Genomic DNA, 12,560 nt, shown 5'->3' with positions numbered 1-12,560 from the left:
CACTTCCCTTCTGTTGAAATCATTAACAATGATTATTTAACAGCTTCTGTATTTAACTCATTGAAATCTTCTTCCCCAGACCTGTATGTGAAGCTGTATGTTGTCAATATGACTACCCAAAAGAGAGTAATTAAGAAGAAAACCAGGGTATGCAGACATGACCGAGAGCCTTCATTCAATGAAACATTTAGATTTAGCTTGAGTCCTGCTGGGCATTCTCTTCAGGTAATTCTTCATTTTATTAAAACCTAATTTTGGATGTAGTCCATGTTGTGCTATGGGCATGTGAGACCAATATTCTACCTCAATTGTTTGCTGAAAATTACAAAGGAAATAACACAATTGCATAATAATGGAAATACTGGGCTGAAGGAGACTTTACAAGAAGGTTTAATCCATTGCCCCACACTGAGGAAGGGTATTTATAGACTGAAAGAGTCTGAAAGTTTTAAGCTTGATCTGTTCTTACAACCCCCTGAAGAAAAAAGTTACGGATGCCTTACAAAAAATATTTTCTATGCATTTAGAACGTTTAGTGTAGTACCTAAATTAAATACACTGTATTTTAAATTAATTTAAACTATCCTTATGTAACCTCTAAAAGCACAGAGGAAAACTGATCTTTCTTTTTTATAAAAAAAAGTTTGCACACTGGAATGTTGTTATCATACCTCTCCTCCCTGTTTTTCCAGGCTTGGTAAATGAAATTTCTTTGATGTATCCTGTCGCCTAAATAACTAATGGTTTTATCATTATCTCCAGTTCTTCAACTTCTTTAAAAGTTGTTGGTGACTAGGATTAGACACAGTAGTCATAATGTCAGATACTGCAAAACTACTGATTATGCCAATCAAAATATTCATGAAACATATAATGAAACATATGTAAAGAAGATGACAGTATTTTCATCTGTGGCACACCAAATGATATGTGGAACTGATTTAGGGATAGTCTCTCTCCTGTGTTTTAGTTGCTTAGACAGATCTGATCATTTGGTCAGATTTACCTTTTTAGATGGTGAGGATTCACTTTACTTACTTTAATTTACTTTCATATGAGTAGATAACTAATATAAGCCAGATATTAAGGCTTCCTTTAGTCAGTGGATAGGTATGGACAATACCAGGTGTATATGCATGCTAAACTTAAAAGTAAGTGGGAGGAATTGTTGAGCATACCAGCATTCATTCAATGTACCTTGAAATCTGGAAGACTGAGGTAAACAAGCCAGCTACATTTCGATGACTAAAGTTAAACTGGATTATCTGAATGCTATGTTACGCTTATTAGTTGTATCATTAAAATTAAAGCCAAAATGGATGTCACTTACAAAACAAGGCCAACAGAAATAGATACTCTTTTCCCTGTGTTAAGGTGTCCTAACACCCTTATTGATTCAACAGACTTAATGAAATATTTAAGTTGTTATATTACCCAGAAAAAATGCAGAGTAGTCAATAAAGTCTTGACAAAGCTGAAGAGCTAATATATCTGTAAGAAATGTGCTTCCAGTGGTGGTTTGATGAGGAAACTGTAAGGGGTGTGTAGACCAGTAAAGAAAAACTCACAGAGCCCTACAGAAAAACAAGCCATCAAGTTGCTAGTGAGGGAGACGGTGAGGGAGGTAGCCATAGGAACAATCAGCCTGAGACTTGGCAACATTTCCTTAGAAACTCTGTGATATGTACTGGGGCTGCACACCAGGCTTAAGAGAACAAAGGCTGTAAAAGTAGAGAGGAACAAGTTTAAAAGAAACAAAAGGTGTTTCTTCATGAAATTTGTAGTTTGAGCTGTAAAATTTATTGCCCTATTGTGGATAATAAATAATTTCATGGAAAAAGTAATTGGAGAAAACAATTGGACAAATTCATGAGGAAAATACCTCATAGTCTGTTAAATGCAAACAGCCCACTTGTGAGTCAGGAAGTCAATAGTCCACATGTATTTTGAGAAAGTGACACTACATGGTTGCCTTGTTCTTATAATCTTCCTTATACACCACCCTATACTCTTTCGAAAGCAGAATATTTGCCTGGAGAGATCTTTAATCTGACTCAATACACCTGTTTTTATACACTCTTTGCACTTATTAGACAGTTTATTTCAGACAAAGCATGAAGTTTGTTGATTTGAATGCAGAATTTGAAGGATCCTGTGTAACATTATCTAGGTGTTCCTGCTCCGGCAGGGGGATTGGACTAGATGATCTTTCGAGGTCCCTTCCAATCTCTAACATACTGTGATACTGTGTGTGTGATGAGCATTAGGGGAAAAGAAATGGACATTGTCAAAAGAGATGTGGGAGAAAAACAAAACCAGAATGCATAGAACAAAAATGGAATTGGAAGATTAGGAGGGGAAATAAGATCAGAAAGAGGGAGTAAGATGAGATCAAACTTACTTAATAATCATAGAAAGTACATTGTAAAGAGAGATGAGAATGAACTGGAGGCAGGAATTAGGACAAGGGTCTGCACTCAAAAATTCAGCAGCAAGAGGTGTGAATATTAGTCATAAAAATGGGACACTGAGTTATTGAGAAAGAAAAAACACAAAAAAAAAAGACAAGAAATAAAGAAATAAAAGGAGAAGAGAAGAATTTCCAGAATTTTCTGGTCAAGAGTATTTGAAATAAGGAAAAGACATCCTGAGGATTAGAAACCGAGACTAGCTGATTCAGGATAACAAGTCTGAAATTTAAAGCAGGGAAGAAACAAGACTGAGAGACAGATAAACTAGAGAGGACAGATACTAGGGGTCCACCTGGGAGGAGTGGAGAGAAGGATAAAGGACTGAAGCGATGAAAAATTTGTAAGGAATTTTTCCTCTCCCAATACTGTGGATGTGTCAGAATGAAAATGTTCCTCAGAAAACATTTCAACAGGTTTCATACAAGCACTTGCCTCAGCCCTTGGCAGTTTGCTTGCTCAATTCCCTGATTTCCCGGTTCCTTGGCAACCCACCTGGGACTCTTCTTGAAAACACTAAGATCCTGGCTCCTTTGTCTTGTTCCTTATCTGGCTCCTGGCTGACTGGCTAGCTGCAATTACAAATACATAATGTCTTTTCTGAGGGTAATCAGAAAAACCCAAAAGAATGTTTTTCACAGATGTTCTGGTTTGGCTTGCCAGCTTCTGCGCTGCTCATTTCTTCAGGAAACATTGAACCAAGTGACCTAGAAAGTCAGCAGCAGTGGAGGCAGGATGCTGGTTTACCCCAAGGCTTTCTGATGAGTGGAGTTCCCTAAACAGCTTAGTGCCTAAGGGTCTTTTGGTCCTCCCTCCTCAAACCTGTTGACTAATGGGCATGTAGGTGTTGAAGCTGTACAGGTACATACGTTACTTGCCGAGTGGTATCAAAATTGGGAACTGGGAAACTTATCCAGGAAAATTATGGCAAACTTCTTCTGTTTTTTAAAATTTCCATTGTAATGCAAAGTTTGCATTTCTTAGTTTGCTCCCCAGATTAGAATGGAGCTTTTAAAAAAAAAATTGATATTCTTGAATACTGGAAATTCAAGTTCTTCTGCAGTTCTGTTATGTGTCTACCGCCATATGGTCTTTCCCAGCATCTCATCCTTGAGTTCTGCAATTCCTTTGTTAGCCTAGATCTTTTGAAACCAAACAACAAAATGTCCTATTTTACTTTCCTGCTGACTCATACAGAAGGTGACAGCCTCCTACTCTTAGCAGTTACCTCACTTGCTCATTGCTGGAAGTCTGCTTAGTGACTGTTGTTATTACAAACCTCCTGCTAATCCTACCATGGAAATACAATCTTTCATGAGTTCTTTTTCTTTTTTAAGAACTTAGTAAGTTGATAGAAGAAAAACAACAAAAAAAACACACAACATTGAGTTTGTTGATTCACTTAATAATTAAGAAAATCTAAAATTTACCTGCATGTGTATAACTCACCCCCTGAATCATATGTATTATTAAACATTTTCTCTCAGAAATATGTAAAATGAACCTATAGAATCCGTCAGAGGAATCTATTGCTTGTATAGCATGAAGCTCAGCTGGAAAACCTCTGCATATATGATATATATTGGAGAATCTTGAGCACCCAAGCCTGCATAGCTCATGTGAGTGCCTGGGCTGTTCCCAGCACTTCCCACTCTCCACAGCTGGGAGAGCAAAAGCTGTCAGACCAGTAGCTCTCAGCAGAGACATAGCAGGAATGAGATTTCAGACCAAGTCTGTATTTTAGGTTCGACTACTGCTTGCAGAAACTAGAACCTTGGACTTTCTCACATGCTAGTCTGCTTGGAGCTACAGCCTATATGTAGAGTACCCTCTGACCTCCTGTCGTGGTTTAAACCCAGTCAGGTAACTTGTTCACTCACTCCCAGTGAGTGGTGCCGAGCTGACAACAATCGAGGTCCGTGTCCGTCTCCCCCCCCCCCCCTGCACCGGGGCTCTCGCCTTCCCCGCTCCCGGAGGAACGGGGAGGAGGATCGAGAGAGTGCAACTCCTACGGGATGAGACAAGAACAGTCCAGCAACAAATCACCACCGCTACTATCAGCTAAAACAATGATAAGGGAAAATAACAAGGGAAGAGAATACGATACCACCGGCCAAGAAAGTGAGTTCCACCCGAAGCCCGTGTCCTTCCAGGTAACTCCCAGTTACCTCCCCACCCCGGGCATGACGTGCTGTGGTATGGAATACCTCCCCGGCTAGCCCGGGTCAGGCGCCCCGTCTCTGCTTCCTCACAGCTTCCCCTCCTCCCTGGCAGAGCATGAGCCTCACAGAGTCCTTGGTCAGGGTAAACATCACTTAGCAACAACTGAAAACATCGGCTTCACCAACACTGTTCTCAAGCTAGAAGTCAAAACACAGCACTGCACCAGTTAACACAAAGGAAAAACATGACTGCTACTGCTGAACCCAGGACACCTCCACATACTTAAAAGAGCTGGTACTTTGCCTTCATGAAGCTTTACCCTGTATCTTAAAACTTGAGTTTGCATTTGTCTTTGGTAACCAGCAGGTGAACAAATTGCTTACTGAAGTTCGTCACCTTCTAGTTGCTACATGCCATGATAATAAAACAGAAGAGGGGAAGGTTCAATTTTCAAGAGGCTTGCTTTCTGTTGGGAGGTGACTATATATAAAGGGTTATGTTTCTTTTCTGCGGGTACAGAGCTTGACATTTCTGAATCTTTCATGTTTGCTAAGAAATGCGGTATGTTAATATGCACATTGATAATTATTTATTGTTGTTATTATTTTCCCAGATTCTGCTTGTTTCCAATGGAGGGAAGTTTATGAAAAAGACACTGATTGGGGAAGCTTATATCTGGCTTGACAAAGTGGATCTAAGGAAAAGAATAGTAAACTGGCACAAACTGTTGGTCAGCTCCACACAAACACACTGAGCAGAGATGTTTGCTTAGGGCACAAAATCTGCAGAGTCTGCTATAAACAGCATCACTCCAAGACTATAGTTTGATATCATTGTGTTTAGCTAGTCTTTCAGAATACAAAGTAGAAAAGAGCAGTCTCTGGGCTACATAGCACACTTAAATGAGGGCTAGTGCATTTGTTTTGCTGCAAAAGACAGCAAAAGTAAAAGAAAACCTGGGCCCAGAAGTTAAAGTGCGGCTGTTTGAACTGAAGACTGACATGAGGGCTCAGTGATGTTGGACTCTTTGTGAAGAGAGTAACTGTGAAGGAAATAATGAAGGCTGGAAGGCAGGTGTTAATGCAGAGTTCAGCTGCAGCCGGAGGTAGTGTGATTGGAAGAGCAGTCTGGTTTTCTGCGCAACCAGAAGGAGATCACTTTATGCAAAAGCACCTACGGTGACTGACTTTCCAGATCTCACTTATCAGAAGTGCAAAACTTGCTCCTCTGCACCTTAAGATCTCTGATAATTCTCTGTAGTGAGACTATGCCACTTGACACAAACTGCAAGGTGTGATAATGTTATTTTACATTATTTTTTCCTTCTTTATTTTTCCTTCAAAAACTATGCTGTGAAGAATCAGATCTGATTGTTTCATTTGTTTCTGTGTGTTAACAATGAATTTAAACCACTGTCCTGAAAAGTAAGTGATAAAAACATATAAATGGTCTATAATTTGGGATGTGGTTTGAAATAAAAAGGACAGGATGCAAACTGCACTATAAGAGGAAGAAAAAAATGCTGGTTTGATGCCAGTGACACCATACTTCACCCTTCGCTTTGAATCGGCAGTTTTAAAAAAGTTTGGAATTGAAGAGACTTAGGCACTAGGACTAATACCATTATTCCAACTAGTCCTTCCACTTTCAGAACCAGTCTTTACTGAAACTGTGCAGAGATGATGAATTCTAGGCTATTTTGTGGGTACTTTGGAGCAGTGAACCCACTATGCCAACATCAAACCACTCGGTGCAGGGCTCTGTATCACATCAGTGACACACTTGAAATCTAAAGGGAAGGGATAGCAGGGCAGTTACTGCCTGGATACTGTTGCATTAGAACAAATTAAGAACATCCTTTTGCTATCTCAGGTGAATGTCTTAGTGTAATCCACTCAACAGTGTGGCTTCTCAGTTAGGAAAGAAGTAAATAGGAAGATAACTTGCAACTGTGTCAGCACTTCCATGCTCAGAGTCCCACTTTCAGGGGCTTGAAGCCACGTAGTTAGACCATTTGGGAAGAAACTACTGCCTGGGATGGCTTAGGCTGGTTATGTTTTCCATTGTACCATTTTTGAAGATGGGAGAGTTTTTTCTCCCATTCCTAAAAGTATGGCAGTTTCTTTAAAAGACAAGAATCAATATGGTACTAAAATCCCATGTTGCTCAGAAATCATTTAATATTTCACAGCTTCATTAAAAAGTAGTTTCCCTGAAAATATTACTTCATGACCTTTGCATATTTAAAAAGAAAATGACCAAAATTATGTGCTCCAGACATTTCTTTTTCTGGCCCAATAAGGGCTTTTCACAAATTACTTAATGTACATCGTCTTATATTTTCTCAATATATGTAGTACACTTCCACGGGTTGTGCAAGACCAACTTCTGGAAAATAATACATGCTTTTAAAAGAAGGAAAAAAAAAAAAAAGGATCAGTTTACTCAGAAGCTGGACTGACCATGAGAAAGTTACACCATTTAATCTGGTGACACTTCCCACATACAGTTTTTGATTTATCTTTGTCAACTTAAAATAATACTGTGGAAAAGGAATAGAAGAAGAAACACACAGAAGATATTAATGCTACACATACCAAGAAAACTCCTGTTAAGTTATTGATAGCCTGCTGGTAGCCTGCTTACCTTGCAAGCAGAACAATCACATGAAAATCTTATTAGCTGTCCTAAAAACACAACATCACTGACAGTGGAAGTAGGATGTGTGTGCTTCAGTGTTGAATTCTATGCTTTCACCAGTATATGTATGCCCTACCTCTCATACATTTTGAAAACAGTCTTCTGGAGTTATTGTAAACATTCTATATGTTTTGATGTTGTGTATGTTTTTTATAAGAAGGTAAATACTTCAAAGAAAAAATCCCCAATCGAACCAAAAGGTCCTATGTGGGTATATTCAACATAATGTGTTGCTCTTTTGGTAGGTTATTTTGCATTCCTGATGACTATAGTGTGTTCTTTTCTTGAAAAAAATATCAAACTCCCCTTCCAACTTCTAGTTTCAATTACTGTGTGAAGTACAAACTGCGAGGTGGGCAATTTTGTGCAAACTGCTGGTAATTCTGTTCTCTCTAAGATTTTTTATAAAGACAGAGATTCATGCTGGCAGTTGCTATGGAGATTTCCAGCAGGAGCAAGCACTGTCTGGCTGCCTTTCTGGGATACCTGTAATCATCACTCTTAATTGAGAAATTGGATGGGCGTGCTTTGCTCTCACACACATACAAATGTGGCTATGTTTTTCTACCATAGTTGTGTTGAGTGGTATAGCTGTGGCTCTACGGAACAGCTACCTTTGTGGGTTAATCAGCTGTCAGCAACTGGTTTAACTCAGGCATCTTTGATTCTCTGATCAACACACAAAATGTTCCTGCATGTTGAAATGGCAGTTTTAGACCCCTGTCATGAAACACAAAGAGTAGTTTGTCAGGAATGCAGCACTGTGTTGGCCAGCTGCAGGAAAGTTGGGACTCCTTTGGTGTCACCCTGGATGAGCTAGAGACAGACCTGGGCCCACACTCCCTCTTTTCCAATGCAGCATCTTTCAGAGGTCAGAGGATGCTTCCAAAGTGTGCCAAGTTCCTTTTTTGACCAAATTTCTAGGTTGTACTGGAATCACTCTATGCAACACAGGTTCGTGTTTGTTTGAATGCATTTTTTTTTCCCCCTTTTTTTTTTCCCCTTGTTTTATGAGTGGTCAGGAAAAACTCCCTTGTGACGTTTTGTGAAGAATAATCTAACAAGGACTATTAGTATTTTTTTACTTTTTTTGTATATATCTCAGTACATTTTTTTTTCATTTTTTTTCTCATTAAGTTTTGTTTCTTTTATCTGGCCAAAAGTGCTTAGATGTGGCAACAGCTTTTATAATTTCTGAGTGATTGATTAGTGATGAGTTCACGTATTTCTGTGTTTGCTTTGAAGACACGCTGCAGGGAGGCAACAGCAGAGGCATTTTAACTTTTTTTATTCATCAATCTGCTGAGTCAACAGAGATTGAAGCTGCTTCCTTTTTCAAGGCCTTGTATAGTGGAAACAAGCTGAAAAATGAGCAAAAGCACAGTGTGTGTGTTTACAAATGACAGGGATTTCTAACGTTATCATTATTATTATTATTATACATTCAGTGAGCAGCAAACAGCCACTTTTTTTTTTTCTTTTCAGGTTAAAACTAGACATGAGAGTTTCTATGATGAATGTTGAACTAGCCATTTATCATTACACTTTAAAGGGATAGTATCCAGGGGCAATGAGTGCTGCTCCTTTATTACCCATGTTTTTTACATTACATGGATCCTGTGTGGAAGAAACAAAAACCCAATCCAAACCAGTTGAAGTCAATAACAACTGATCTGTTGAATTAAACTCGCTTTAAATCAAAAACTGGGAAGTATTTATTTTTCTGGATGCTGGGTGTTTGCATGTTTTGGTTGTGGTAGCTGGTAACCAGCTGATATTGATTTGTACTTTGAGGATGATGATGAGGAAAAAGAAAACATCTATTATATTGTAAGCTAGTGTGTGCCCAATAGAGATTACTTAATTGGGAATTAGTTTCATGGAAATATCAGAAAGATGTTAATAGTATTTTTTTAAATTATTATTTGAATCATAACTGACACTATTTTAAGTACTTTATTTTCATTGCTACAATGTTGAATGTCCCAGATTTCATTATTTGAGTATATATCTAGATATGTACATACATATGTGAATAAGACAGAAAATTCGCCTTTGTGTGAGTGTGACTTATAAAGGTAATGAAACAGAGAGGAAATTTAGTGTAAGTATCCACCTACATTATATTTAACCACTAGTCCTAAATGCCTTGTGAATTTTCAGTACACATGGCATGTAGGATCAGTTACTCTTTATAAATACATGTTGCCTTCAGAAGGAAAATAGAAAGAATAACCGGATACTCTCTCTTTAAATCATAAGAAGCATTTTAATGTTTTCTATATGTTTGGTTTTATTATTTTGCAAAGATTAATAAGCAAATATATCAATGAGCTCAAAAATTATAATATATATAGATATCCATAATGCAAAATAGATGATTTGAGGGAAAGCTGTTTTCTTAATTTGTTACCCTGTAAATAAGTATACATTTTTGTAAAACAAACTGAGTTTAACTCATTAATTCCATCTGACATCCAAGCATGTGAATGTGTCCTTATTTGGTTGTATCTTATAGATGTTCAGTGGCGTGCTCAGGTGCTCAACAATGGCTGACTAGCGTGTGTGCTGTCATGCTACGGACAACGTGTACAGCATACCCAATGTTTAAAAAATAATCCCAAAACACAAAAAAAACCCACAAAAACAAACAAACAAACAAAAAAAAAGATTAGTCCTTGGAGAAATGTAATGTTTCCACAGTGATTGTTGCATGCATAGGTGGTGGTTTGTTGATATTCATTTTGGTTTGAATTTCCTTTAATTTTCATTTTTTTTCCAGATTCATCAGGCAAAAAAAAAAACAAAAAAAAAACAAACAAAAAAAAACAAAACAAAAAAAAAAAACAGACCTGTTCGAAAAGTTGTAAAAACTTGAAACAAAAGCGGTATGAAAATTGTATAAAAATGCTTGTAAATCTGTTTCAGTTTTCACTTTATGTATAAATCCATGTCATGGTTTTGTGATTGTATACAGGATGTATCTTGAGAACTTATGCAAATTGTGCTCTATAAAGGCTGTTATTCCAGTCTGACAAATAAATATTTAAAATATCTGGTTTGGTTTCTTTTCCCTAATTAATACAAAAATATATTTTGCTGTTTCGGATTTCCCATGTGTTGACCATAGTGGTTTTATTGTAATGCTGTACACACTGCCCATATTCATCTATTCTGTTTCATCATTAGCACACCTCCCTGGGTATTACTAGTGTCCCACGTTTCATTTTGAAGAAATGGTTAGTTCACCAAAAATTTTCTTCAAACAAATCAGAACCAGGATCCACATGCAGCTCGTTGATGTCTTCACACAGATTCATCTCTGGTGTCCTATATAGACAACAAATAAAGGTGAATACATCAGCACAGTTTAGAAACATACAGGGTTCTGTCTCCTCACTGCAAGCAAAAGACAAAAATGTAGCCTAACTATGTATCCTTTTAAGTTCCAGAGGAAGGCAGAATAAGAAAGCATCTGATAAATTATAAAAGGATTTTCTGGCTCTTTCCTCCAGTAGAAAGATGGAATGATTTTCAGGAACAATGTCTTTTAGAACCATAAACAAGAAATAAGTTTCTTTCAGCAATCATTTTTTATATTACTCAATTGTACTTGACTTGCTGAATGTCTATGAGGTTTTCACATAGAACCTGAATCTCTGAGTCATGTCTAGACCTATATTTTCTATATTTGCCTAGTTTCCTGCCTTGATACAAATAATAAAACATTTATACACCTGGGTCAAAGCAATCCCAGGCACAGCTACAGGTTGGGCAGAGAAGAGATTCAGAGCAGCCCTGTGGAGAAGGACTTGGGGGTGTTGATCAATAAGAAAATGAACATGAACTGCAGTGTGTGCTTGCAGCCCAGAAAGCCAACTGAATCCTGGGCTGCATCAAAAGGAGCGTGACCAGCAGGTCAAAGAAGGAGGTGATCCTGTCCCTCTACTCTGCTCTTGTGAGACCTCACCTGGAGTATTGTGTGCAATTCTGGTGTCCTCAACATGAAAAGGACATGGGGGGACAGGGAACTGAAGCACCTCCTCTATGAAGACAGGCTGAGAAAGTTGGGGCTGATCAGCCTGGAGAAGAGAAGGCTGCGTGGAGACCTCATAGCGGGGCCTATAGGGATGCTGGGGAAAGACTCTTCATTAGGGACTATACTGACAGGACAAGGGGTAATGGGTTAAAACTTAAACAGGGGAAGTTTAGATTGGATATAAGGAAGAAATCCTTTCCTGTGAGGGTGGTGGGGCACTGGAATGGGTTGCCCAGGGAAGTTGTGAATGCTCCATCCCTGGTAGTGCTCAAGGCCAGGTTGGACAGAGCCTCGGGTGACATGGCTTAGTGTGAGGTGTCCCTGCCCATGCCAGAGGGGTTGGAACTAGACAATCTTAAGGTCCTTTCCAACCCTAACTATTTTATGATTCTATGATTCTATACTGCCCAGTAAGATAAATCGATGTTTGAGTCTGCCACCTGGAACCCATACACTGGATTCTTTTTTCTACCAGTTGGTGCCCTTTTCTCAAAATCTAAGGTAGTGAGAAACAGGCAACAACTTTGAGAATGCCTCAAGAAAAGGAGATGCCCTTTTTTCACATTAGCCTACTTGATACAACAGTGACCAATGCTAGTTTCTATTACTGTCCATCAGGAGCCAAAACCTAGTCTTCCCAGTACCTGCCTTAGTCACAAAGACATCCTTTGGGTACCTCTTTGATGAAATAGTCATGGCTATAATCAACACTTTGCCACACACTCAGCCCCACTTCTCAGTATCCTCTGTTATTTTGCTGAGGCAGTTCCTCATCATCCTGCCCAGCGTGCTGGCCCTATAGATACAGTTAGAAAGCATTTCCGAAGTGTTAAAGCTTCTTGGGACAGAAAGCTGACTAGAAGTAGCTGCCAAGGAAGCTGTAGGTCAATCTGAATCTAGCTCCAGTTTACGGAAGGAAAATTCCAGTGTTCCTTCACACACACCAGAAAGAATAATTAAATGATATGTTTCTTTTTAAATAATGAACAGTGCATAACAACGTGTGTTTACTCATTTAAAGCCCTTAACAAAGTGCAGACTATGCATTAAATATTTCCTCACAGTGCTGCTGTGGGGTTTAACCCAGCAGCTGTGCATAGTACCTGATGCAAAACTGGCAGTGGGGTGGTTCACAGAATATTTTTAAATATTAAATTTAAAGCTCATGGAGAGAGAAATCACTGAAAAAT

At 38.6% G+C, this 12,560-nt stretch overlaps 1 protein-coding gene across 7 annotated transcripts in view; it reads left to right on the top strand.

Annotated features, from left to right (window-relative positions):
* PCLO (piccolo presynaptic cytomatrix protein) overlaps positions 1–6,952 on the top strand; it is a 356,344-nt gene extending 349,392 nt beyond the window's left edge. For all 7 annotated transcript variants that reach the window (XM_057422563.1, XM_057422567.1, XM_057422564.1 and 4 more), the window contains 2 exons: positions 80–225; positions 5,245–6,952. In XM_057422563.1, coding sequence (XP_057278546.1) covers positions 80–225; positions 5,245–5,385 — 287 coding nt within the window. In that variant the 3' untranslated portion in view covers positions 5,386–6,952. The remainder of the gene's footprint in view (positions 1–79; positions 226–5,244) is intronic.
* Positions 6,953–12,560: the final 5,608 nt, after the last annotated feature.

The sequence above is a fragment of the Pezoporus wallicus genome, unplaced genomic scaffold, assembly GCF_028554395.1.
Source record: "Pezoporus wallicus isolate ANWC-B61680 ecotype Strahan unplaced genomic scaffold, APGP_CSIRO_Pwel_v1 contig_3058, whole genome shotgun sequence".
In the NCBI taxonomy this organism is placed as follows: Eukaryota; Metazoa; Chordata; class Aves; order Psittaciformes; family Psittacidae; genus Pezoporus; species Pezoporus wallicus.
This window is presented reverse-complemented; position numbering and strand designations above follow the sequence as displayed.